This window comes from Eschrichtius robustus, chromosome X, assembly GCF_028021215.1.
Source record: "Eschrichtius robustus isolate mEscRob2 chromosome X, mEscRob2.pri, whole genome shotgun sequence".
NCBI lineage: Eukaryota > Metazoa > Chordata > Mammalia > Artiodactyla > Eschrichtiidae > Eschrichtius > Eschrichtius robustus.
The window spans coordinates 96,676,390-96,700,082 of NC_090845.1; the positions used below are offsets into that span (position 1 = coordinate 96,676,390).

The 23,693-nt window shown below is 35.1% G+C and overlaps 1 protein-coding gene across 1 annotated transcript in view; it reads left to right on the forward strand.

Moving 5' to 3' along the window:
• COL4A5 (collagen type IV alpha 5 chain) overlaps nt 1–23,693 on the forward strand; it is a 250,955-nt gene that overhangs the window by 105,111 nt on the left and 122,151 nt on the right. Inside the window, exon 2 of the mRNA XM_068532465.1 lies at nt 19,435–19,494. Within this exon, the coding sequence (XP_068388566.1) occupies nt 19,435–19,494 (60 nt within the window). The remainder of the gene's footprint in view (nt 1–19,434; nt 19,495–23,693) is intronic.

Genomic DNA, 23,693 nt, shown 5'->3' on the forward strand with positions numbered 1-23,693 from the left:
AGGTTTTGACTGCTTCATAGGAGACATTCCAGACATATTTATGCTCAGCAGAACTCTGAAGTTCTTATTCTTATTATCATGGTACTGTGGTCTTTCTGCTTGTTTCTCTTATATGTGATGTTAGAAGTCTTCCAAGGCCACAAATAACTCAAAGTTCAACTTGTGCTAACCTCTTCACATTTATGGAACCGCTTTACTGAAATCCTAAGAAAGATGTTGAAACTCAGGATATGTCTGTACAGGCCTGGTAGAATGGAAAGCCACAGTGCTTTCAATAGCCAGTCTATAAAAATCTTGCTACAAAATCAAGGTTTATTTTACTTCTCAATTTTCTTTTCTCAGTGAGCCCATAGTTGTGGTTAACTCATTTATCTGAAAGTAAATCATTTTAAATGCTGTTGGAAGTTTTCATAATGCCCAGAAATAAATTATAACATAAAATCCAATGATTTTATTATGTTACTCATGTTTATAATTCCATCATTCTGGACCACTAATTTTTTGGAAATTTTGGATACTTTCTTCCAGAGTTAGTAGTGGAAGGAACGTAGCATTTGGAGGCAAAAGACAAAAATCTGAGTTCAAGTGTTAGCTTACTATGTGGTCCTATATCAAGTTATTTAAGCTCTCTAAATCCCCATTTCTGCATCTGATACCATAGGTAAGTATAGCTGCATACATCCCAGCAATACTACTGAGACGACCAAATGTGATATATATCATATCATTTGTAAATTGTAAAGAGCTATTAAAATGTTGGTTATCATTTTTATTATTTTACAACCCTTTCACCCTAAAATCTTCAATACATTTATCTCATGCTTATAATCCCTTAGTGGCAGGTTGGATATGATAGAATCACTTAAGAATGTATGTTTCATTTTACTGCTGAAAATGTGTATATCACCAGATTTTCTTATGAAGTTTTCATATTAAAAATGAATAATAATCATTCTAGCAGGAACAATTTATGTGTAAGCACTGTCCATCTCCTTCTACCCACAAAGTAAAATAACTACTTTTAGTTTGAGTAGGGAAATTAAATGTTTCTTCTTCTGCTTATATTACAGCTTTATTAAGTGATTCATTGGGTTGATCTCATTTTAAAGTGATTTTAATCTGTTACTTGATTGAGTTCCCATTGTTGAATTTTCTTTGTAAGAGACTTAAGCAGGTTAAATCTCTTACTGCACAAGTGTCTTAAGCCTTAGTACTATGGGCTGCATTATGAGTTCATCACTGGAGGTGTTAACTAGGTGAGGCTGGATGGCTAGAAATGTTTTAGGTGGATATCATAGATCATATAGAGCTAAGAATTGGAAAGCTGCTAATTCTGTGATGTTGTGTTCCTTACTTGTGTTTATTTTCAAATTTAGATCATGAATATGCTTATAGATACTTATTACTTCCTTCGAATATTGCTTGTCCCACTTAAAAACTTTGGAAATTCTTGCTAGGGAAAAATCTAGTAGAGTAACATATGAAAAAAAATATTTTGTGTGTGTTACCAGTTTTCTAAGCATTTTTTTTCTTTTTTCAATGTTCATAATACTTTATGTTCATCTTCTGTCATTTATCTTATTCTGTCTAATAAATACTAATTTGCTTATTTCTCTAATTCCTCTTTTTAGGTTATAAAATTTTCTAGAGAGATAAGATATTTAATAATCTCCATACACTCCATATTAATTTGTACAGAGCCAGACTCAATAAAAACTTCTCAAATTTAATTTATGGTTACTGGTACCTAAAACTGGGGAGAAAGTCGCTCTTGATTAAGGTAGCTTACACTTGGTTTTTCTTCCTGTCTGCCAATCATAGAATCTACTCTTAACAAATGCCATTCTGATTTAGGGTAATTTTCTAATGTAAAAATCCCATTTATACAAATACCATTAAAAGTATCTAGTAACCTAATTTTTTAAAAAGCTCCTCCATTTCACATATTTCCAGATGGTATCCAATAATACTTGGAAATAATAAAATTTGCCCAAAATAGGTATAGCTTCTCCACCCTAAATGTAAAATCACTAAAGCTAATGTGAGTAACTTGTCTGTGGATTTTTAAGGTTAAAGTACTTCTGGTAATAAAGCATTTGGTAATTTGTCCAGACTAGATGCCAGAATAGCTCCGTTGTCTGATACCTGATATCTTTAAATATTTGGGTTCACTTTGATCAACGTTAGTTTATGAGCATCCTTAAGTTCTGGCGTACTTCTGCCTGGTAACCTTTCTTAGGCCACCGCCTCCTTTCCCCAACATTCTTACATCCCTGTTGGAAAAAAAAAAATAGAATCTTGAAAACCAAATGAGTGTGTCTTTTTCTTTAGTTATCTTAAAAATCGTAATGTTTTTAATCAAGGAAACTCATTACCTATGTTAGTATTGGTGAATCACATGTGGTAGTCATCCAATTTTTAATGAGTCTCCACGTATTTTTAGTTCTAGATTTGTAGAAAGTGGCAGGTGCTGCTTTGGTTAAAAGGCTTTCAAACTGATTAATATGTTCATCTATAATTTGATTTTTAAAGAAATACATTTATGATAGTGAGAAAATGTTTCCTCTTCATAAAAAATCTGGTAAGACATCCTGGCTTTTGCTCAGAATTTGAAAGTATATGGGAATCAGTTTGGAATATTGAAAAAGTCAAGAAACTGATTCTAGCTCTGGCACTGTCTTTGACTGGCCGTCCATTTCTTTATATTTAAAATGAGGGAGGTATATTAGGTAATTTCTAAGACCTCCTTCAACTCTGCTAACATTCATTTATTGATAGCATTTATTCGGAAGAAATAGATCTGTTTATGGATTGTGTCAGGATATCAAATGAAGGGATGTAACAAAAGTTACGTAAATTTTTTACCCTTGGACTGTTAAAGAATGGCGACTCTGTGCCCCATCCATCCCCCAAAATGGAGGTTTTGTGTTAAGAGTAGCCAGGTCAAAGATGACTTCTGTTTTGAAATCTTAAATTACTATCTTCTAAGAGTTTATGAGACTTGTGAGAGTAGCCATTGTGTGATGATATGGCATAGTATTATATTGTATGCATATGGTATTTTTTTTAACATCTTTATTGGAGTATAACTGCTTTACAACGTTGTGTTAGTTGGTATTGTATAACAAAGTGAATCAGCTACATGTATACATATATCCCCATATCTACTCCCTCATGTGTCTCCCTCCCACCCTCCCTATCCCACCCCTTTAGGTGGACACAAAGCAACGAGCTGGTCTCCCTGTGCTATGCGGCTGCTTCCTACTAGCTATCTATTTTACGTTTGGTAGTATATATATATGTCCATGCCACTCTCTCACTTCGTCCCAGTTTACCCTTCCCCCTCCCCGTGTCCTCAAGCCCATTTTCTATGTCTGCGTCTTTATTCCTATCCTGCCCCTAGGTTCCTCACAACCATTTTTTTTTCAATTCCATATATATGTGTTAGCATACAGTATTTATTTTTCACTTTCTGACTTCACTCTGTATGACAGACTCTAGGTCCATCCACCTCACTACAAATAGCACAATTTCGTTTCTTTTTATGGCTGAGTAATGTTGCATTGTATATATGTGCCACATCTTTATCCATTCATCTGTCGATGGACACTTAGGTGGCTTCCATGTCCTGGCTATTGTAAATAGAGCTGCAGTGAACATTGTGGTACATGACTCTTTTTGAATTATGGTTTTCTCAAGGTATATGCCCAGTAGTGGGATTGCTGGGTTGTATGGAAGTTCTACTTTTAGTTTTTTAAGGAACCTCCATATTGTTCTCCATAGTGGCTGTATCAATTTACATTTCCACCAACAGTGCAAGAGGGTTCCTCTTTCTCCACACCCTCTCCAACATTTATTTTTTGTAGATTTTTCGATGATGGCCGGTGTGAGGTGATATCTCATTGTAGTTTTGATTTGCATTTCTCTAATGATTAGTGATGTTGAGCATCCTTTCATGTGTTTATTGGTAATCTATATATCTTCTTTGGAGAAATGTGTATTTAGGTCTTCTGCCCATTTTTGGATTGGGTTGTTTGTTTTTGGATATTGAGCTGTATGAGCTGCTTGTAAATTTTGGAGATTAATCCTTTGCCAGTTACTTCATTGGCAAATATTTTCTCCCATTCTGAGGGTTGTCCTTTCGTCTTGTTTATGGTTTCCTTTACTGTGCAAAAGCTTTTAAGTTTCACTAGGTCCCATTTGTTTATTTATTTATTTATTTATTCCATTTCCCTAAGAGGTGGATCAAAAAGGATCTTGCTGTGATGTATGTCATAGAGTGTTCTGCCTATGTTTTCCTCTAAGAGTTTGATAGTGTCTGGCCTTACATTTAGGTCTTTAATCCATTTTGAGTTTATTTTTGTGTATGGTGTTAGGGAGTGTCCTAATTTCACTCTTTTACATGTAGCTGTCCAGTTTTCCCAGCACCATTTATTGAAGAGGCTGTCTTTCCTCCATTGTATATTCTTGCCTCCTTTATCAAAGACAAGGTGACTATATGTGCGTAGGTTTATCTCTGGGCTTCCTATCCTGTTCCATTGATCTATATTTCTGTTTTTGTGCCAGGACCATACTGTCTTGATTACTGTAGCTTTGTAGTATAGCCTGAAGTCAGGGAGCCTGATTCCTCCAGCTCTGTTTTTCTTTCTCAAGATTGCTTTGGCTATTCAGGGTCTTTTCTGTTTCCATACAAATTGTGAAATCTTTTGTTTTAGTTCTGTGAAAAATGCTGTTGGTAGTTTGATAGGGATTGCACTGAATCTGTAGATTGCTTTGGGTAGTATAGTCATTTTCACAATATTGATTCTTCCAATCCAAGAACACGGTATATCTCTCCACCTGTTGGTATCATCTTTAATTTCTTTCATCAGTGTCTTATAGTTTTCTGCATACAGGTCTTTTGTCTCCCTAGGTAGGTTTATTCCTAGGTATTTTATCTTTTTGTTGCAATAGTAAATGGGAGTGTTTCCTTAATTTCTCTTTCAGATTTTTCATCATTCGTGTATAGGAATGCAAGAGGTTTCTGTGCATTAATTTTCTATCCTGCTACTTTGCTAAATTCATTGATTAGCTCTAGTAGTTTTATGGTAGCATCTTTAGGATTCTGTATGTGTAGTATCATGTCATGTGCAAACAGTGACACTTTTACTTTTTCTTCTCTAATTTGGATTCGTTTTATTTCTTTTTCTTCTCTGATTGCTGTGGCTAAAACTTCCAAAAGTATGTTGAATAATAGTGATGAGAGTAGGCAACCTTGTCTTGTTCCTAATCTTAGTGGAAATGGTTTCAGATTTTCACCATTGAGAATGATGTTGGCTGTGGGTTTGTCATATATGGTCTTTAGTATGTTGTGGTAAGGTCCTTCTATGCCTGCTTTCTGGAGGGTTTTTTATCATATGTGGGTGTTGATTTTGTTGAAAGCTTTTTCTGCATCTAGTGAGATGATTATATGGTTTTTCTCCTTCAATTTGTTAGTATGGTGTATCACATTGATTGATTTGCGTATATTGAAGAATCCTTGCTTTCCTAGGATAAACCTCACTTCATCATGGTGTATGATCCTTTTAATGTGCTGTTGGCTTCTGTTTGCTAGTGTTTTGTTGAGGATTTTTGCATCTATGTTCATCAGTGATATTGGCCTGTAGTTTTCTTTTTTTGGGACATCTTTGTCTGGTTTTCATATCAGGGTGATGGTGGTGGCCTCATAGAATGAGTGTGGGAGTGTTCCTCCCTCTGGTATATTTTGGAAAAGTTTCAGAAGGATAGGTGTTAGTTCTTCTCTAAATGTTTGAAAGAATTCTCCTGTGAAGCCATCTGTTCCTGGGCTTTTGTTTGTTGGAAGATTTTTAATCACAGTTTCCATTTCAGTGCTTGTGATTGGTCTGTTTATATTTTCCACTTCTTCCTGGTTCAGTCTTGGAAGGTTGTGCTTTTCTAAGAATTTGTCCATTTCTTCCAGGTTGTCCATTTTATTGGCATATAGTTGCCTGTAGTAATCTCTCATGATCCTTTGTATTTCTGCAGTGTCAGTTGTTACTTCTCCTTTTTAATTTGTAACTCTGTTGATTTGAGTCTTCTCCCTTTTTTTCTTGATGAGTCTGGCTAACGGTTTATCAATTTTGTTTATCTTCTCAGAGAACCAGCTTTTAGTTTTATTGATCTTTGCTATCGTTTCCTTCATTTCTTTTTCATTTATTCTTGGTCTGATCTTTATGATTTCTTTCCTTTTGGTAACTTTGGGGGTTTTTTTGTTGTTCTTCTTCTTCTTCTTTCTCTAATTACTTTAGGTGTAAGTTTAGGTTGTTTATTTAGGATGCTTCTTGTTTCTTGAGGTAGGACTGTATTGCTATAAACTTCCCTCCTAGAACTGTTTTTGCTGCATCCCATAGATTTTGGGTTGTTGTATTTTCGTTGTCATTTGTTTCTAGGTATTTTTTGATTTCCTCTTTGATTTCTTCAGTGATCTCTTGGTTATTTAGTAGTGTATTGTGTAGCCTCCATGTGTTTGTATTTTTTACAGACTTTTTCCTGTAATTGATATCTAGTCTCATAGTGTTGTGGTCAGAAAAGCTACTTGATACGATTTCAATGTTCTTAAATTTACCAAGGGTTAATTTGTGACCCAGGATATGATCTATCCTGGAGAATGTTCCATGAGCACTTGAGAAGAAAGTGTATTCTGTTGTTTTTGGATGGAATGTCCTATAAATATCAATTAAGTCCATCTTGTTTAATGTGTCATTTAAAGCTTGTGTTTCCTTATTTATTTTCATGTTGGATGATCTGTCCATTGGTGAAATTGGGGTGTCAGAGTCCCCTACTATTATAGATTCTTGCTGTTCATACTGAGATTTAGTAAATTTTGTTGAATAAGTGTTTCTTCATTTGCTATAGGTTTTTCAGACAATATCCAGAGACTTAAATTTTTAGTTTTTTTTTCTAGATTTCATCATTTATTGTTGTTTCGTTAGGGAGTTGGTTCATAGAGTTCCTTAAGCTGTCATTTACAAGTGGCATGGCACTGACTTTTTGAATAATCCATGCTAGTTTTTTTTATTAATATACCATATTCCAAATTTGTCTGATTTATTTCTTCATGCTGTGTCATTTTATACTTAATTGCAATTAATATAATTGCTGATATATTTCTTTTAGTTGTATTGCCTTCTCTAAGATAGCATTTTCTTTCTCTTTCTCTTTCCTCTTCTTTTGGATTTGAGTATTGTCCTTCTCCAATAATTTGGAAAACCTTGCTTATCTTCTTTTAAGGTTTATCGTAGAATTTAGAATTCCTAGGTTTTATGCTTATCTTACCAAAGTCTAAAGTAATCAGTGGCCATACTTGTTTTTTACAGTTACAAGGATCGAAGAATACTTTAACTTCACTCATCCTCTCCTGACTTACATTGTATTATCTTTTAGTACTGTATTTTTGAACCCTGCACCTATTTTTATAATTGTGTTTTATAGTTAGTATTTATTTAAATTCAACCACAAATGTATTACTTTTTTTCTCTTAATTCCTTTTTGTATTTTATTTTTAAATATTTATTTGTTTATTTATTTATTTATTTGGCTTCACTGGGTCTTACTTGTGACATGCAGGATTTTCGTTGCCCCATGTGGGATCTTTGTTGTGGCATGTGGGGACTTTTATTTGCGGCATGCAGAATCTTTAGTTGCGGCATGTGAACTCTTAGTTGCAGCATGCGGGATCTAGTTCCCCAACCAGGGATCGAACCCGGGCCCCTGCATTGGGAGCACAGAGTCTTACCTACTGGACCATCAGGGAGGTCCCCCTTTTTGTATTTTAGACCCTCCACTTCATTTATATTTCCTTTCACATACAGGAGAAGATATTTGAAAGGTTTGAATTTCCTTTTGTGAAGTCCTGCTGGGGGCATACTTTCACAGTTTTTGTTTGTCTAAAAATATTTGTATTTTTATCTTGTTCTTGAAAGGTATTTTCACTGGGTAAAAAATACAGGTTGAAAGTTTTCTTTCAGCATATTAAAGATGTAATTTCATGGTCTTCTGGCTTCTGTTTAATTTCTGAGAACTAATCTATAAATTAATTGTCACCCCTTTGAAGACGGTCTCTCTTCTCTTGATGCTATTAAGGCCATGGGTTTTTTGTTTGTTTGTTTGTTTTTGTTTTGTTTTGTTTTGGTTTGGTTTTATGTTCTGACATTACACTATTTTCCATCCGGTTTGGGGTTTGTTTTTTCTTTCATTGGATATGCTGGACTTTTAGAATTACAGATATTTTTAGTTAGTTCTTAAAAACTTTCTAGCATTATCTCTAACTATTGCCTCTGCCCCATTCCCTCTTTCACCTCTTCTTCTGTAACCCAAATTACCTGTTTGCTATACCACCTCACTCTTCCTTCCATGTCTCTTAACTATTCTTTTACATTTCCCATGTGTTTCATCTCCATCTTACATTATAAATAATTTCTTTTTACTTTACTAAGTGTTTTAACTGTCTTCAGCTGCATCTAGTCTGCTCTGAAGCTCATCCATTGAATTTTAAATTTCATAGCTTTTACTTGTAGAATTCATATTTCAATTCAGCTAGGTTACTTTTTTTTTTCTTTTAATCTTTTTTTGTTTTTTTACCGTTTCCTGGTCCCTTTATTTTCTTCAAGTTAAAAATCTTTCATCATTGTAAAAATAGTCATTATATATTTTGCGTCTAATTCTAATATTAGAAACTTTGCTGAGTAGTTTCTGCTGTGAGATGTTTCTCCTGTTTTTTGCTTATGGTATTTTGTTTCCTTGTATGCTTAGTGATTTTTGAATGGGATAGCTTATTTTCCTTTCAAAAAGGATTTTTTGGAATTCTTTGAAGCTTAATATGAAGGTATGCTCTTCTACATAGGATTTATATGTATTTCTGCCCAGCCTCTGGGAGGTCAAGGCAGTTTGAGTCCACTCTGAACAAATTTACAGTTTGAGGTTAGTGGACCACCCAGCTAAATGCTGATTTGCACTGCAAATCTGTATGAGGACCAGTTTGTGGTTACAGCTTCTCAAGGATCTTTTTCCCTTGTACTTCTCTGCTGAGACCTAAGATGTCTTTTTCTTGAAATTCCCTGAGGTTATTTTGTATGTGACTCCCTTACAATGTAAAACAAGAATCTCAAATTCTCCAAGTTTTGTAAATGCCCTCGGGGAAAAAGCAGTTTCAGTGGTCAGCTTACTAGGGTTTTCCCCCCTAGATTTTAGCCTGATAAAGCCTATTGTGCCTCTCTTTGAGGTTTTTAAGATATTTTTACGTTTTTTTCAAGCATAAAAGTTTTTTTTTTAAGTAGGCGTATCAGTCTGGATACCTAACTCCAATATTGGGGTATTATTTCCCTATGCCATTATTTTGTAGTATATATCTTAGAACACGTGAATCAGAATCACCTAGAGATGTTTATTAAAATTTCAGATTCTGGTAGCCAACCTCAAGCTTCCTGAAACAAAATCTTTAGGATGGGGGTTGTAGTATCTGAATTTTTGTGAGGTTCTGTAAGTGATCCTAATGCATACAGAAGTTTGCTTTTATTTGTACTTTTAGTCCTATATCTAGTATTTTTTATTGTAGGAGCCTGAGATCTAAATTTATTGTTTTCTGTACTTGTCCTAGTATCATATGTTAAACAATACAATCTTTTCATATCTATTTCATATGCCAACTTATATTTATAGTAGGTGTGTGTGTGTGTGTTTATGTAGATCTGTTTCTGGCCATTGTATTTTGGTTTATTGAGCTGCCTATTCATTGAGCAATACCATACTGTTTTAATTTTTGTATCCTCATGATGTGTTTTACTACATGATAATAAAAAAATTTTCATACTTTTTATTATTTTCTCCCTCACTAAAAAGTGTACAACATTACTATAGTTGCACCAGTTTTCTTGCTTCAACAGTGTTCAGTGACTTTGTAGAATTAAATAAGTTTTTCCACAGTTTTTGAAAGTTTTTTGGGGGGACTTATCTCCTACTGTACTTTTTCCATATGTACTTAAGAAGTCCTTTAGACTGAGGTACTTAATGTTTGTTTTGCCTGACTCTTTGTTCACAAAAAATTTGTATTTTAATTTTATTGCTTAGCATGACCACTTTTTCCTCTAGATATATTTCTGCCCATTTTTAGAAATTGAAGTGGAGTTATTTATGTTCTCTACAGAGCCATTATGAATACTCCCAAGTTCAAGGGAACTCTCTTAAGTTTGATAACAATTATTGATTATAAAACTTGTTTTCACTTGGGAAATCCCACTGAATCACAGCCTGTAAAAGCTGGACGCTACCTGAAGATATCATATTGTCTATATAATTTTACCAAGGAGAAAACTGAGCACTAGGGTATAGGAATGACTTATCCATAGTCATCTAATGAATCAATTCCTGAGGTAAAATCAGGATGTATTTCTTGTAGCTTAGAGTTCTTTCTCTTACCATTGTCTGCTATATCATTATTCCATTGTATTTAAGTATTATTTTCATTTGTTTGGTAGGCCTAGTTTGTTTGTTTGTTTTTTTGCTAGATTGGAAGTTCCTTAAAGGCAGCACCCATTTTTTTGTATAACTTATAGCCCTAATATTGTGCTTGGTGCTTATTAAGCAACTAATCAGTATTAATAGATGTTGGTAAAAAAACAAATTGTTCCATTAAACAGATGTCAACTTGGGGCTGTTTCCTTGTGGGCATCATGGTTATAACTGTATGAAAAATGGCATCTAGTGGTTGGTTTGTGTATTACAGTTACCTTTTTTTTTTCTTGAACTTAGTACCGGAGCCATTATCGTAACCTAGGTGGAATAAATAGAATATAAATGAAATTTTCAAGTTGAATTCAAACAAATTTTTCTGTAGATACCAAATGTTTTACATAGTGAGCTCTCTAAAGTATAACTACATGTTAAGTAATAAAGAAGTGCAAAAAGATGAAATTAGTAATTTTTAGAAAAACTTTGTGTAAAATCACTTCAAAAATGACACGTATGAGTAAAATTTTATTGTTTCTTTGTAAATTATATTAGGAGTTGGAGAATATTGTTGGATACTGAAAAGTCAGAAATACATTTATAAAGACAGGTTACATAGTATCTTCTCCATGTTGATCAATCCTATTAGGCTGTTGCTTTGCATTATTTTCAGGAACTTAATTTGTATTTTAAAAAGGTGGAACTCCTTTAAAAACTTTTTTTATTTTTTTAATTGTAATACAGTTGATTTACAGTATTATATAAGTTTCAGATGTACAACCTAGTGATCCACAATTTTTAAAGATTTTACTCCATTTATAGTTATAAAATATTGGCTATATTCCCTCTGCTGTACAATATATCCTTGTAGCTTAGTTATTTTATATTTAGTAGCTGGTACCTCTTAATCCCCTCTCTATCTTGCCCCTCACCTCTTCTCTCTCTCCACTGGTAGCTACTAATTTGTTTTCTGTATCTGTGAGTCTGTTTCTTTTTTTGTTATATTCACTAGTTTCTTTTACTTTTCAGGTTCCACATATAAGTGGTAACACATAGTACTATATATATATAACATATAATACTATATGTATATTATAAGTAAGATACAGATAATATACAGTACTTACATAAAAACTCTTAATGAAAGATGAAAATGGAATGTTACACCACCTTTTACTTACGAAACCAAAACACTATGCAAATATATTTATGTATAAAATGCAGACATACACTTCAAAGTCAAATTTTAATTGTTCTTAGGTTTACAGTCATTTTATATTATCGCTGTCCTTTACTCCTCCATTAATGCATGTAATTGAGTGTTGATAATATGCACAATCTAATTCCATGAGTATAACCATTCTCATGAATCAGTATCTTCTAAAATTTATAAGTTTTACTTTGGAATCTAGAATTCATGTTTGTACAAAACACTATTATATACCTTAAATTAACCTCTGTTCCTGATACACTGTGATGTAATTTTTGTGTATGGGATTATCCTTCCCATTAGAGAGCAATGATGTACCGTCTTTGTATCTCTACGTGCAACTAACATAACCAAATGGCTGGCACATAACAGGTGATCAATAAGTATTTGTTGAATTAGTTATGTATGTTGGAATGAGTCTTGCCTTATTCATTTTTAGCACCTAACAGGTTTTCTGGCCTCTAGTAGTACTCACTTCATGTTTGATGTGTAAGTCTTAAGAGTCTGTATAGAGCTTCCAGGTTGGTGAAGCAGAATGCCTCCATGTGCCACTGTGCTGGGCTCCAAACTCCAAGAGGACTGAAGTTTCTTTGTTCTCGACCTCACCCTATGAATCTCTTCATCTGGCTGTTGGCTCCTGTGCTTTAATATCCTCAGTAATAAACCACTCATCTGCTTTCCAAGACTCATCATAACGGGCTACAGGAGAGAATGGGAAAGGAATTTTCTACATCTCCAAGCAAAGATGTGAAGAAGCCAGAAGTTGTCTTGGTCATAAGGGAGGATTGATCTTGCCGTAGGCTGCTATCTGTGCCATAGTTGGAATCTGAATCTTGAACTTTCTGAGGAGAGCATCTGAGCTTTAGAGTTCCTATCAGCCATGTGGCTGAGAAGGTCTTAGTGCTCTGGCCGGGTGTCAGGCCTGAGCCTCCGAGGTGGGAGGGCCGAGTCCAGGACATTAGACCACCAGAGACCTCCAGGCCCCACATAATATCAATCGGCAATAGCTCTCCCAGAGATCCTCGTCTCAATGCTAAGACCCGGCTCTACTCAATGACCAGCAAGCTACAGTGCTGGACACCCCATGCAAAACAACTAGAAAGACAGGAACACAACGCCACCCATTAGCAGAGAGGCTGCCTAAAATTATACTAAGTTCTCAGACACCACAAACACACTACTGGCTGCGGTCCTGACCACCAGAAAGACAAGACCAGCCTCATCCACCAGAACACAGGCACCAGTCCCCTCCACCAGGAAACCTACACAACCCACTGAACCAACCTCACCAACTGGGGGCAGACACCAAATGCAATGGGAAGTACGAACCTGCATCCTGCAAAAAGGAGACCCCAAACACAGTAAGTTAAGCAAAATGAGAAGACAGAGAACTACTCAGCAGATGAAGGAGCAAGGTAAAAACCCACCAGACCAAACAAATGAAAAGGAAAAAGGCAGTCTACCTGAAAAAGAATTCAAAGAAATGATAGTAAAGATGATCCAAAATCTTGGAAATAGAATGGAGAAAATACAAGAAACGTTTAACAAGGACCTAGAAGAACTAAAGAGCAAACAAACAATGATGAACAACACAATAAATGAAATTAAAAATTTTCTAGAAGGAATCAATAGCAGAATAACTGAGGCAGGAGAACGGACAAGTGACCTGGAATATAAATAGTGGAAATAACTACTGCAGAGCAGAATAAAGAAAAAAGAAGGAAAAGAATTGAGGACAGTCTCAGGGACCTCTGGGACAACATTAAATGCACCAACATTTGAATTATAGGGGTCCCAGAAGAAGAAGAGAAAAAGAAAGGGACTGAGAAAATATTGGAAGAGATTATAGTTGAGAACTTCCCTAACATGGGAAAGGAAATAGTCAAGTCCAGGAAGTGCAGAGAGTCCCATACAGGATAAATCCAAGGAGAAACATGCCAAGACACATATTAATCAAACTATCAAAAATTAAATACAAAGAAAACATATTAAAAGCAGCAAGGGAAAAACAGCAAATAACATACAAGGGAATCCCCATAAGGTTAACAGCTGATCTTTCAGCAGAAACTGTACAAGCCAGAAGGGAGTGGCAGAACATATTTAAAGTGATGAAAGGAAAAAACCTACAACCAAGATTACTCTACCCAGCAAGGATCTCCTTCAGATTCGACAGAGAAATTAAAACCTTGACAGACAAGCAAAAGCTAAGAGAAATCAGCACCACCAAACCAGCTTTACAGCAAATGCTAAAAGAACTTCTCTAGGCAGGAAACACAAGAGAAGGAAAACACCTACAATAACAAACCCAAAACATTTAAGAAAATGGGAATAGGAACATACATATCGATAATTACCTTAAATGTAAATGGTTTAAATGCTCCAACCAAAAGACATAGACTGGCTGAATGGATACAAAAACAAGACCCGTATATATGCTGTCTACAAGAGACCCACTTCAGACCTAGGGACACATACAGACTGAAAGTGAGGGAATTGAAAAAGATATACTATGCAAATGGAAATCAAAAGAAAGCTGGAGTAGCAACTCTCATATGAGACAAAAGAAACTGAAGACTATTACAAGAGACAAAGAAGGACACTACATAATGATCAAGGGATCAATCCAAGAAGAAGATATAACAGTTGTAAATATTTATGAACCCAACATAGGAGCACCTCAATACATAAAGCAAATGCTAACAGCCATAAAAGGGGAAATTCACAGTAACACAATAATAGTAAGGGACTTTAACACCCCACTTTCAGCAATGGCCAGACCAATCAAAATGAAAATAAATGAGGAAGCACAAGCTTTAAATGATACATTAAAAAAGATGGACTTAATTGATATTTATAGGGCATTCCATCCAAAAATAGCAGAATACACTCTTCTCAGGTGCTCGTGGAACATTCTCCAGGATAGATCATATCTTGGGTCACTCATCAAGCTTCGGTAAATTTAAGAAAATTGAAATCGTTTCAAGTATCTTTTCCGACCACAACACTGTGAGACTAGATATCAATTACAGAAAAAAGAACCATAAAAAATACAAACACGTGGAGGCTAAACAATACGCTACCAAATAACCAAGAGATCACTGAAGAAATCAAAGAGGAAATCAGAAAATACGTAGAAACAAATGACAATGAAAACACGACGGCCCAAAACCTGTGGGATGCAGCAAAAGCAGTTCTAAGAGGGAAGTTTATAGCAATACAGTCCTACCTCAAGAAACAAGAAAAATCTCAAATAAGCATACTAACCTTACACCTAAAGCAATTAGACACACAAGAACAAAAATAACACAAAGTTAGCAGAAGGAAAGAAATCATAAAGATCAGATCAGAAATAAATGAAAAGGAAATGAAGGAAACAATAACAAAGATCAATAAAACTAAAAGCTGGTTCTTTGAGAAGATAAACGAAATTGATAAATCGTTAACCAGACTCATCAAGGAAAAAAGGGAGAAGACTCAAATCAATAAAATTAGAAATGAAAAAGGAGAAGTAACAAGTGACACTGCAGAAATACAAAGAATCATGAGAGATTACTACAACCAATATATGCCAATGAAATGGACAACCTGAAAGAAATGGACAAATTCTTAGAAAAGCACAACCTTCTGGGACCGAACCAGGAAAAAATAGAAAATATAAACCGACCAATCACAAGCACTGAAATTGGGACTGTGATTAAAAATCTCCCAACAAACCAAAACCCAGGACCAGATGGCTTCACAGGCAAATTCTTTCAAACATTTAGAGAAGAGCTAACACCTATCCTTCTCAAACCCTTTCAAAATATAGCAGAGGGAGGAACACTCCCAAACTCACTCTACGAGGCCACCATCACCCTGATACCAACACCAGACAGAGTTGTCACAGAAAAAGAAAACTACAGGCCAATAACACTGATGAACATAGATGCAAAAATCCTCAACAAAATACTAGCAAACAGAATCCAGAAGCACATTAAAGCACATGATCACCATGATAAAGTGGGGTTTATCCCAGGAATGCAAGGATTCTTCAATATACAGCAATCAATCAATGTGATAAACCATAGTAACAAATTGAAGGAGAAAAACCATATGGTCATCTCTATAGATGCAGAAAAAGCTTTTGACAAAATTCAACACCCATTTATGATAAAAACTCTCCAGAAAGTAGGCATAGAGAGAACTTACCCGAACATAATAAAGGCCATATATGACAAACCCACAGCCAACATCATTCTCAATGGTGAAAAACTGAAACCATTTCCACTAAGATCAGGAAAAAGACATGGTTGCCCACTCTCACCACTATTATTCAACATAGTTGTGAAAGTTTTAACCACAGCAATCTGAGCAGGAAAAGAAATAAAAGGAATCCAAACAGGAAAGAAGAAGTAAAACTGTCACTGTTTGCAGATGACATAATACTATACATAGAGAATCCTAAAGATGCTACCAGAAAACGACTAGAGCTAATCAATGAATTTGGTAAAGTTGCAGAATACAAAATTAATACACAGAAATCTCTTGCATTCCTATACACTAATGATGAAAAATCTGAAAGAGAAACTAAGGAAACACTCCCATTTACCATTGCAACAAAAAGAATAAAATATCTAGGAATAATCCTATCTAAGTAGACAAAAGACTTTTATGCAGTAAACTATAAGACACTATTAAAAGAAATTAAAGATGATACAAACAGATGGAGAGATATACCATGTTCTTGGATTGGAAGATTCAACATTGTGAAAATGTCTGTACTACCCAAAGCAATCTACGGATTCAGTGCAATGCCTATGAAACTACCAATGGCATTTGTCACAGAACTAGAGCAAAAAATTTCACAATTTGTATGGAAATACAAAAGACCCTGAATAGCCAAAGCAATCTTGAGAAAGAAAAACAGGCCTGGAGGAATCAGGCTCCCTGACTTCAGACTATATACTACAAAGCTACAGTAATCAAGACAGTATGGTCCTGGCACAAAAAGAGAAATATAGATCAATTCAACAGGATAGAAATCCCAGAGATAAACCCATGCACATATGGTCACCTTATTTTTGTTAAAGGAGGCAAGATAATAAAATGAAGATAGACTTTTCAATAAGTGGTGCTGGGAAAACTGGACAGCTACATGTAAATGAGTGAAATTAGAACACTCCCTAACACCATACACAAAAATAAACTCAAAATGGATTAAACACCTAAATGTAAGGCCAGACACTATAAAACTATTAGAGGAAAACATAGGCAGAACACTCTATGACATAAATCACAGCAAGATCCGTTTTGACCCACCTCATAGAGTAATGGAAATAAAAACAAAAATAAACAAATGGGACCTAATGAAACTTAAAAGCTTTTACACCACAAAGGAAACCATAAACAAGATGAAAAGACAACCCTCAGAATGGGAGAAAATATTTGCAAACGAAGCAACTGTCAAAGGATTAATCTGCAAATATACGAGCAGCTCATGCAGCTCAATATCAAAAAAACAAACAACCCAATTAAAAATGGGCAGAAGACCTAAATAGACATTTCTGCAAAGAAGGTATATAGATTGCCAACAAACAAATGAAAGGATGCTCAACATCAGTAATCATTAGAGAAATGCAAATCAAAACTACAATGAGATATCACCTCACACCGGTCATAATGGCCATCATCCAAAAATCTACAAACAATAAATGCTGGAGAGGGTGTGGAGAAAAGGGAACCCTCTTGCACTGTTGGTAGAAATGTAAATTGGTACAGCCACTATGGAGAACAGTATGGAGGTTCCTTAGAAAACTAAAAATAGAACTTCCATACAACTCAGCAATCCCACTCTTGGGCATATACCCTGAGAAAACAATAATTCAAAAAGAGTCACGTACCACAATGTTCATTGAAGCTCTATTTACAATAGCCAGGACATGGAAGCCACCTAAGTGTCCATCGACAGATGAATGGATAAAGATGTGGCACATATATACCATGGAATATTTCTCAGCCATAAAAAGAAACAAAATTGAGTTATTTGTAGTGAGGTGAATGGACCTAGAGTCTGTCATCCAGAGCGAAGTAAGTTAGAAAGAGAAAAACAAATACCGTATGCTAACACATATATATGGAATCTTAAAAAAAAAAATGGTTCTGAAGAACCTAGGGGCAGGACAGGAATAAAGACGCAGACGTAGAGAATGGACTTGAGGACACGGGGAGGGTGAAGGGTAAGCTAGGACGAAGTATGAGAGTGGCATGGACATATATACACTACCAAATGTAAAATAGATAGCTGGTGGGAAACAGCCGCATGGCACAGGGAGATCAGCTCGGTGCTTTGTGTCCACCTAGAGGGGTGGGATAGGGAGGATGGGAGGGAGATGCAGGAAGGAAGAGATATGGGAACATATGTATATGTATAGCTGATTCACTTTGTTATAAAGCAGAAACTAACACACCATTGTAAAGCAATTATACTCCAATAAAGATGTTAAAAAAATAAAAATAAGTCTGTTTAACTCTTAATGTAGTTGACATATAGTACTAAAAGCAGAGTGTATAACCTAATCACCTATGTATAATAAATAGTGGCTATATAACAGTTTCAATTAGAAATGTCAAGTTCACATCTTTTATTGGAACAGTCTTTGGCAATGTGCGTGAGAGATTTCCCCCAACATCAAGCCACTGTAGTTTGCTGTTATAATCAGGAAAAGGAGTTTCAGCATGAGGGTGACGTCTAGTTGCAGCTGAGTGGGTTAGGATTTCTAACCAGAAGGACAAGGTTAGTAGTTTGTTAAGGATTGAGGGAGGTACTCTGGTAGTGATTGGAGTAAAGGAAAGCACGGAATGTTGGGAAGGAGGCTAAGGTACATTTTAATTCATAGCCTCCCATGGCTGAACATTGATAAACATTATTTGGTATTTACATCACATAAAAATTTCTCTGATTTGATGAGAAGCATAACCCCTTATTGTACATAAATGCTGAGCTATCTACATATGTTAAACTAATTACTATTTGTTTATCTAAGCAGTTCAGCTTCACGCCAGAGTAATGGATAGTTCTGGATGGCAGACATCATCTGTTGTCTTCTTGTCCTACAGGTTCTTATTTTGGAGGAGTATATTTTTCTGGCTCTAGTACCTCAATTCCTCATATGAGTGAATGAAGTTGTTACGAGTGGCTATTTAGGACACCTAGTCTGTGGGAACAACTTTTGTGGTAAAGCTTGGAGCTGTTAGAGACTGAGCTACTAGTGATGAAATAGTGGAAGCAAAGAAAGAAAGGTGGTAAAAGGCAGTATGTTATTTCATGCTCATGAATGCAGAAAAGCAAGGGACTTTAAGTGGCAGGCATCTTTGGCTAGTTGCCAAGGTCTTTGCTAATATAGATTGAGAGGTAATTTCTTACAAGTGATGTTAGTAGAGAAAATGAGTTCCTTAGAGCTGAAAATCATATTACAGGGCAGTTGTATGGATTTCTTTTTCATTTTTAAAAAGACATTTTTCACTTTAAAATTATAAGTATTATATTTGCTCATTTTGAAAAGTTCAAACAGAAATGTATACAATAAAAGATGAAAGATTCCCCAGAGGTAACCATTGTTTGCAATTTAGTATATATCCTTTCAGATGTTTTTCTGGTAGTTGTTTTACAAGTTTGGACTGTTGAATTCATTTGAGCTCTAAGTCAGAGTCTGGTTTTCAGGTTCATATTTAATGATTTTCCTCCCTTTTTCTCTTCCTTATAGGCTTGCTATGGGTGTTCTCCAGGATCAAAGTGTGACTGTAGTGGTATAAAAGGAGAAAAGGTAAGATATGAGATAAGCCTTCAAAAACTTGGAAAACCAATAAAATCGTGATTTTAATATTTTTTTTAAAAAACAGGGCTTGTACCTCAGCATCTAATTAAATAAAATGAATTTTACTCTATTGCTTATTTTAGATTGCTGTAAGGATTAGACTGTATCTCAGAGATCAGCAAACACTTTCTGTAAAAATCCATATGGTAAATAATTTAGCCTTTGAAAACAGAAGATTAAAAAGTGATAGTGAATTGTGGCCAAAAAGGAATTGTACTAGGAGGAAGGTGATCGTACCCTAGTCTTCACTCTTTGGGGCTCAGTGAATATTTTTGAATGAATTATTGAATATTACTAATGATATATGAAAAAGTTTGGGATAATATCTCAAGAGCATATTCCATTTAGGCATATAGAAGGTACACTAGCATACTAAAGGTGTTTAAAAGTCCTGGAGTAAAGAAACCTATTTGTTTGTTTTGCAGTGCTGTATTTCCAAGCTCTATTTAACCATTTAACCCACTTTCCTTCCTTCTAACGGAACACCTATTAATAATAATTGAAGAGTGTTATACAGAACCTTATTTGAATAACATTAGCTTGAGGGGAGTAGTTTTATAGTAAAGCTACTTTCTGTAGCAGTAAAAAGACCAAGAGGGATTCCTTTCTGATACTAGCAGAATGACTTTTATCAGATTAACTCTCCTTAAGATAAGAAGTAAACACTCTGGACAAAATATAACAACTATTTAATAGTACAGGAGAGTGGCCAAAGTAGGAAAAAAGTAGAGAGGAATCTACCTTTTAAAGAAGGGAAGTACAGTGGGCAAGTTTGCACTTATGTGCCTTTTCTCCTGGGTGGGCACTTCAGTCTGCAGGGCAAAGGATGGCAAGAACCCAGACAGAAAAACAAAGTCTCAGTGGCTTGAGAAGTCAAGGACAGAATTGAGGATGCCAGAATGGCTGGAAAATGATGGGAGATATGCTGGAATGGAGGGAGTCACAGAATGGAGAGCCCAAAAATCTGCTTGTAAATGCAGCCCAAATACTTGGTTGGACCCTGGACTTTATATGTATAGGGGAGGATTCATGCAACCCAGCAAGAAGGAACAGCTGGAAGCCTGCAATAAGTGAACATAGACTTAACTGCTGTCCACTGAAAGGAAAACAGAGTTCTAAGTGTTAGTTCAGCTGAGTTAGCTATTTCCTAAGATAAAAGTTCAGTACTTTTTAGACAATATAAAAGAATCCAGTATGTGTACATATTAACTACAATGTCCAATATGCAATTAAAACTTACTAGACATGTGAAGTAACAAGTAAAAGCGACCCATGGTCAAGAAAAAAGACCAATCAATGAAAACTAACTCTGAAATAACACAGATGTTAGAATTTTTAGACAAAGATTTAAAGCAGATAGGATAAATATATTTGTTGATTTAAAGGGAACTCTGCTAATAATGAGTGAACAGATAGAGAATCGCAACAGAGCACTGGAAATTGTGAAATAAAAAGGAGGGAAATCTAGATTTGAAAAGCAAAATATAAGAAAGAACAATTTACCAGGTGGGCTTTTAACAGCAGAATGAAGAACACTGAAGAAAGATGGACAAATAACTTGAGAAATACACATTACCTAAAACTAACTAACTAACTAAATGAAGCAAAATATGACTAGCCCTATATCTACTAAGGAAATTGAATTATCAAACTCTTCCCACACACACATAAAAATTCCAGTCCAGAAGTTTTCACTGATGAATTATATGAAACATTTATGTAAGAGACAATATCAATCTTCCATAAACTTAGAAAATGGAAGCATTAGGGCTGATGTCCAGCTAATTTTATGAAACAAATATGTCCTAATACCCAAACCAGACAAAGATAAAATTTTAAAAATCATTAAGCTATAGCTCATTAATATAGATGCAGAAATGAAGAACAGAATTTTAGTAAATCAGATCCAATGGCATATAAAGTGGATAATGTGTTCTTACCAAGTGGGGTTTATGCAAGGAGTGCATGGTTGGTTTAACATTTGAAAATCAAACTTATAATTCACCATATTAAAAGACTAAATACAAATTTTAAACATAAATAAGCCCACCATGTAACTATCTCAGCAGATGCAAAGAAAGCATTTACCAAAATCCATCATGGATTTTTTTTTTTAAGGCAAGGCTTTACTGGAGCCCCTGCTGCAGCAGGGGTAGGGGTGCATCCAGGGATCGGGCCAGAGGGGTGGCTTAGGTGTTTTGCCCACCCCTCTGGTGGTGTTGTGTGCAGGGGGCATGCTCAGTACCCTGCTTTTGCTCCAGGCTCTTCAAAAGTGGCAGTTGGGTTTTTTGATCTTTTGTTTCTTTTTGGGTCCAGAATTTGCCCCAACTGCACATGCATGCGGTTATTTTTAGTCCCATATAGTTTCTGTGTTATTTTTAGTCCCATATAGTTTCTTTGTGTTTTGTTGCTCGAGGAGAGGTGTGTCCAGGTGCAAGCATTGCAGCACTGCAGCAAAGGGTCCCAGGTCCCAGCCTGTTTCTGATAAAAACTCTCAGCTAACTAGAAATAATAGAACTGATTTCCTCAGTCTTAAGGAGCATCTACCAAACCCCTGTAGCTAAAATTATATTCAGTGGAGAAAGACTACATTGCTTTCTCCTAAGTTCATAGCATGTCTGCTCTCACCATTTCTATTCAACATCGCCAGTGCAGTAACACAAGAAAAGGAAAAGGAAAAGCATCCAGACTAGAAAGGAAGAGTAAAGCTGTCTCTTTTTCTGTGGATGAACAATACTAAAATACTCCTAAAACTTGTGAGTGCAGAAAGATCACAGGATAAACATACCCAATAAGATAAGATCAATAAACAAAAATCAGTTGTATGTATATATTTTAACAATGAAAATTAGGAAATTGGAATTATAAAAATGCCTTTTGCAAGAGCATCAAAAATTTAAAATACATAGGAGCAAGTCAGTCAAAAATGTGCAAGTCCAGTACACTGAAAACTACAAAAATATTGTTGAGAGCAATAAAAGAACACCTGAATTAATGTAGGTATATATCATGTTCAGGGATTAGAATACTCTATTACTAAGATGCCAATTCTCTCCAAATTTTTCTACAGATTCAATAAACATTCTTGCTTTTCTTGTAGAAATTAACAAGCTGATTCTAAAATTCAGATAGAAATGCTAATACAGCTTTTTAAAAGAATGAAGCTGGAGTATTTATATTACACAATTCCAAGACTTAGTCTAAAACTAGAATAAATGATAGTGTGCTAGTAGTTAAAGGATAGACATATAGATGAATGGGACAGAATAGAGTCCATAACTAGACCCGTAGGTGCATGATGAATTGATTTTTTTACAAAAGTGCAAAGGCAAATCAGGGGAGAAAAGATAGTCTTTTCAACAAATAGTACTGGAAGAATTGGATATGCATATGCACAAAAATGAACTTTGACTCATTGCTTGCACTGTTTACAGAAATTAACTCAAAATGGATCATAGACCTAAATATAAAACCTAAATCTGTAAAGCCTAAATCTACAAATCTTTTAGAAGAAAACAGGAGAAAATCCTTGTGACCTTGGGTTAGGTGTCAATAGATATTGCTTAGATATGACACCAGAAAACATGATCCATAAAAGAAAAGGCTGAAAAATTGTATTTCATCAAAATTAAGAACTTATTCTTTTCTGAAGATATTGTTAAGAGAATGAAAAGACAACCTACAGCCTAGGGAAAAATGTTTATGAATCACATATCTGATAAGAATCTTGAAACCAGAATATATAAAGAAATCTTAAAATGAAATAATAAAACAAACATCCCCAAATAAAATTAAATTAGAAACAAATTGGAAAAAGGTTTTAAGACACTTCCCAAAAGAAGATATAGAGATGGCAAATAAACATTTGAAAAGATACTCAACATTATTAACTAGGAAAATGCATAATAAAACCACCATAATGAGATACTACTATAAACCTATTAGAATGTGTAAATATTAAAGCATAACCATACCAAATATAGACAAGGGTGTGGAGCAACTGGAACTATCATAGATTGCTGGTGCAAATCTAGAATCATGCAAACACTGTGGAAAATAGTTCGGCGGTTTCTTAAAAAGGTAAACATAAACCTGTCATATGACCCTCTCTGTTCCTAGGCATTTACCCATGAGAAATGAAAGCATAT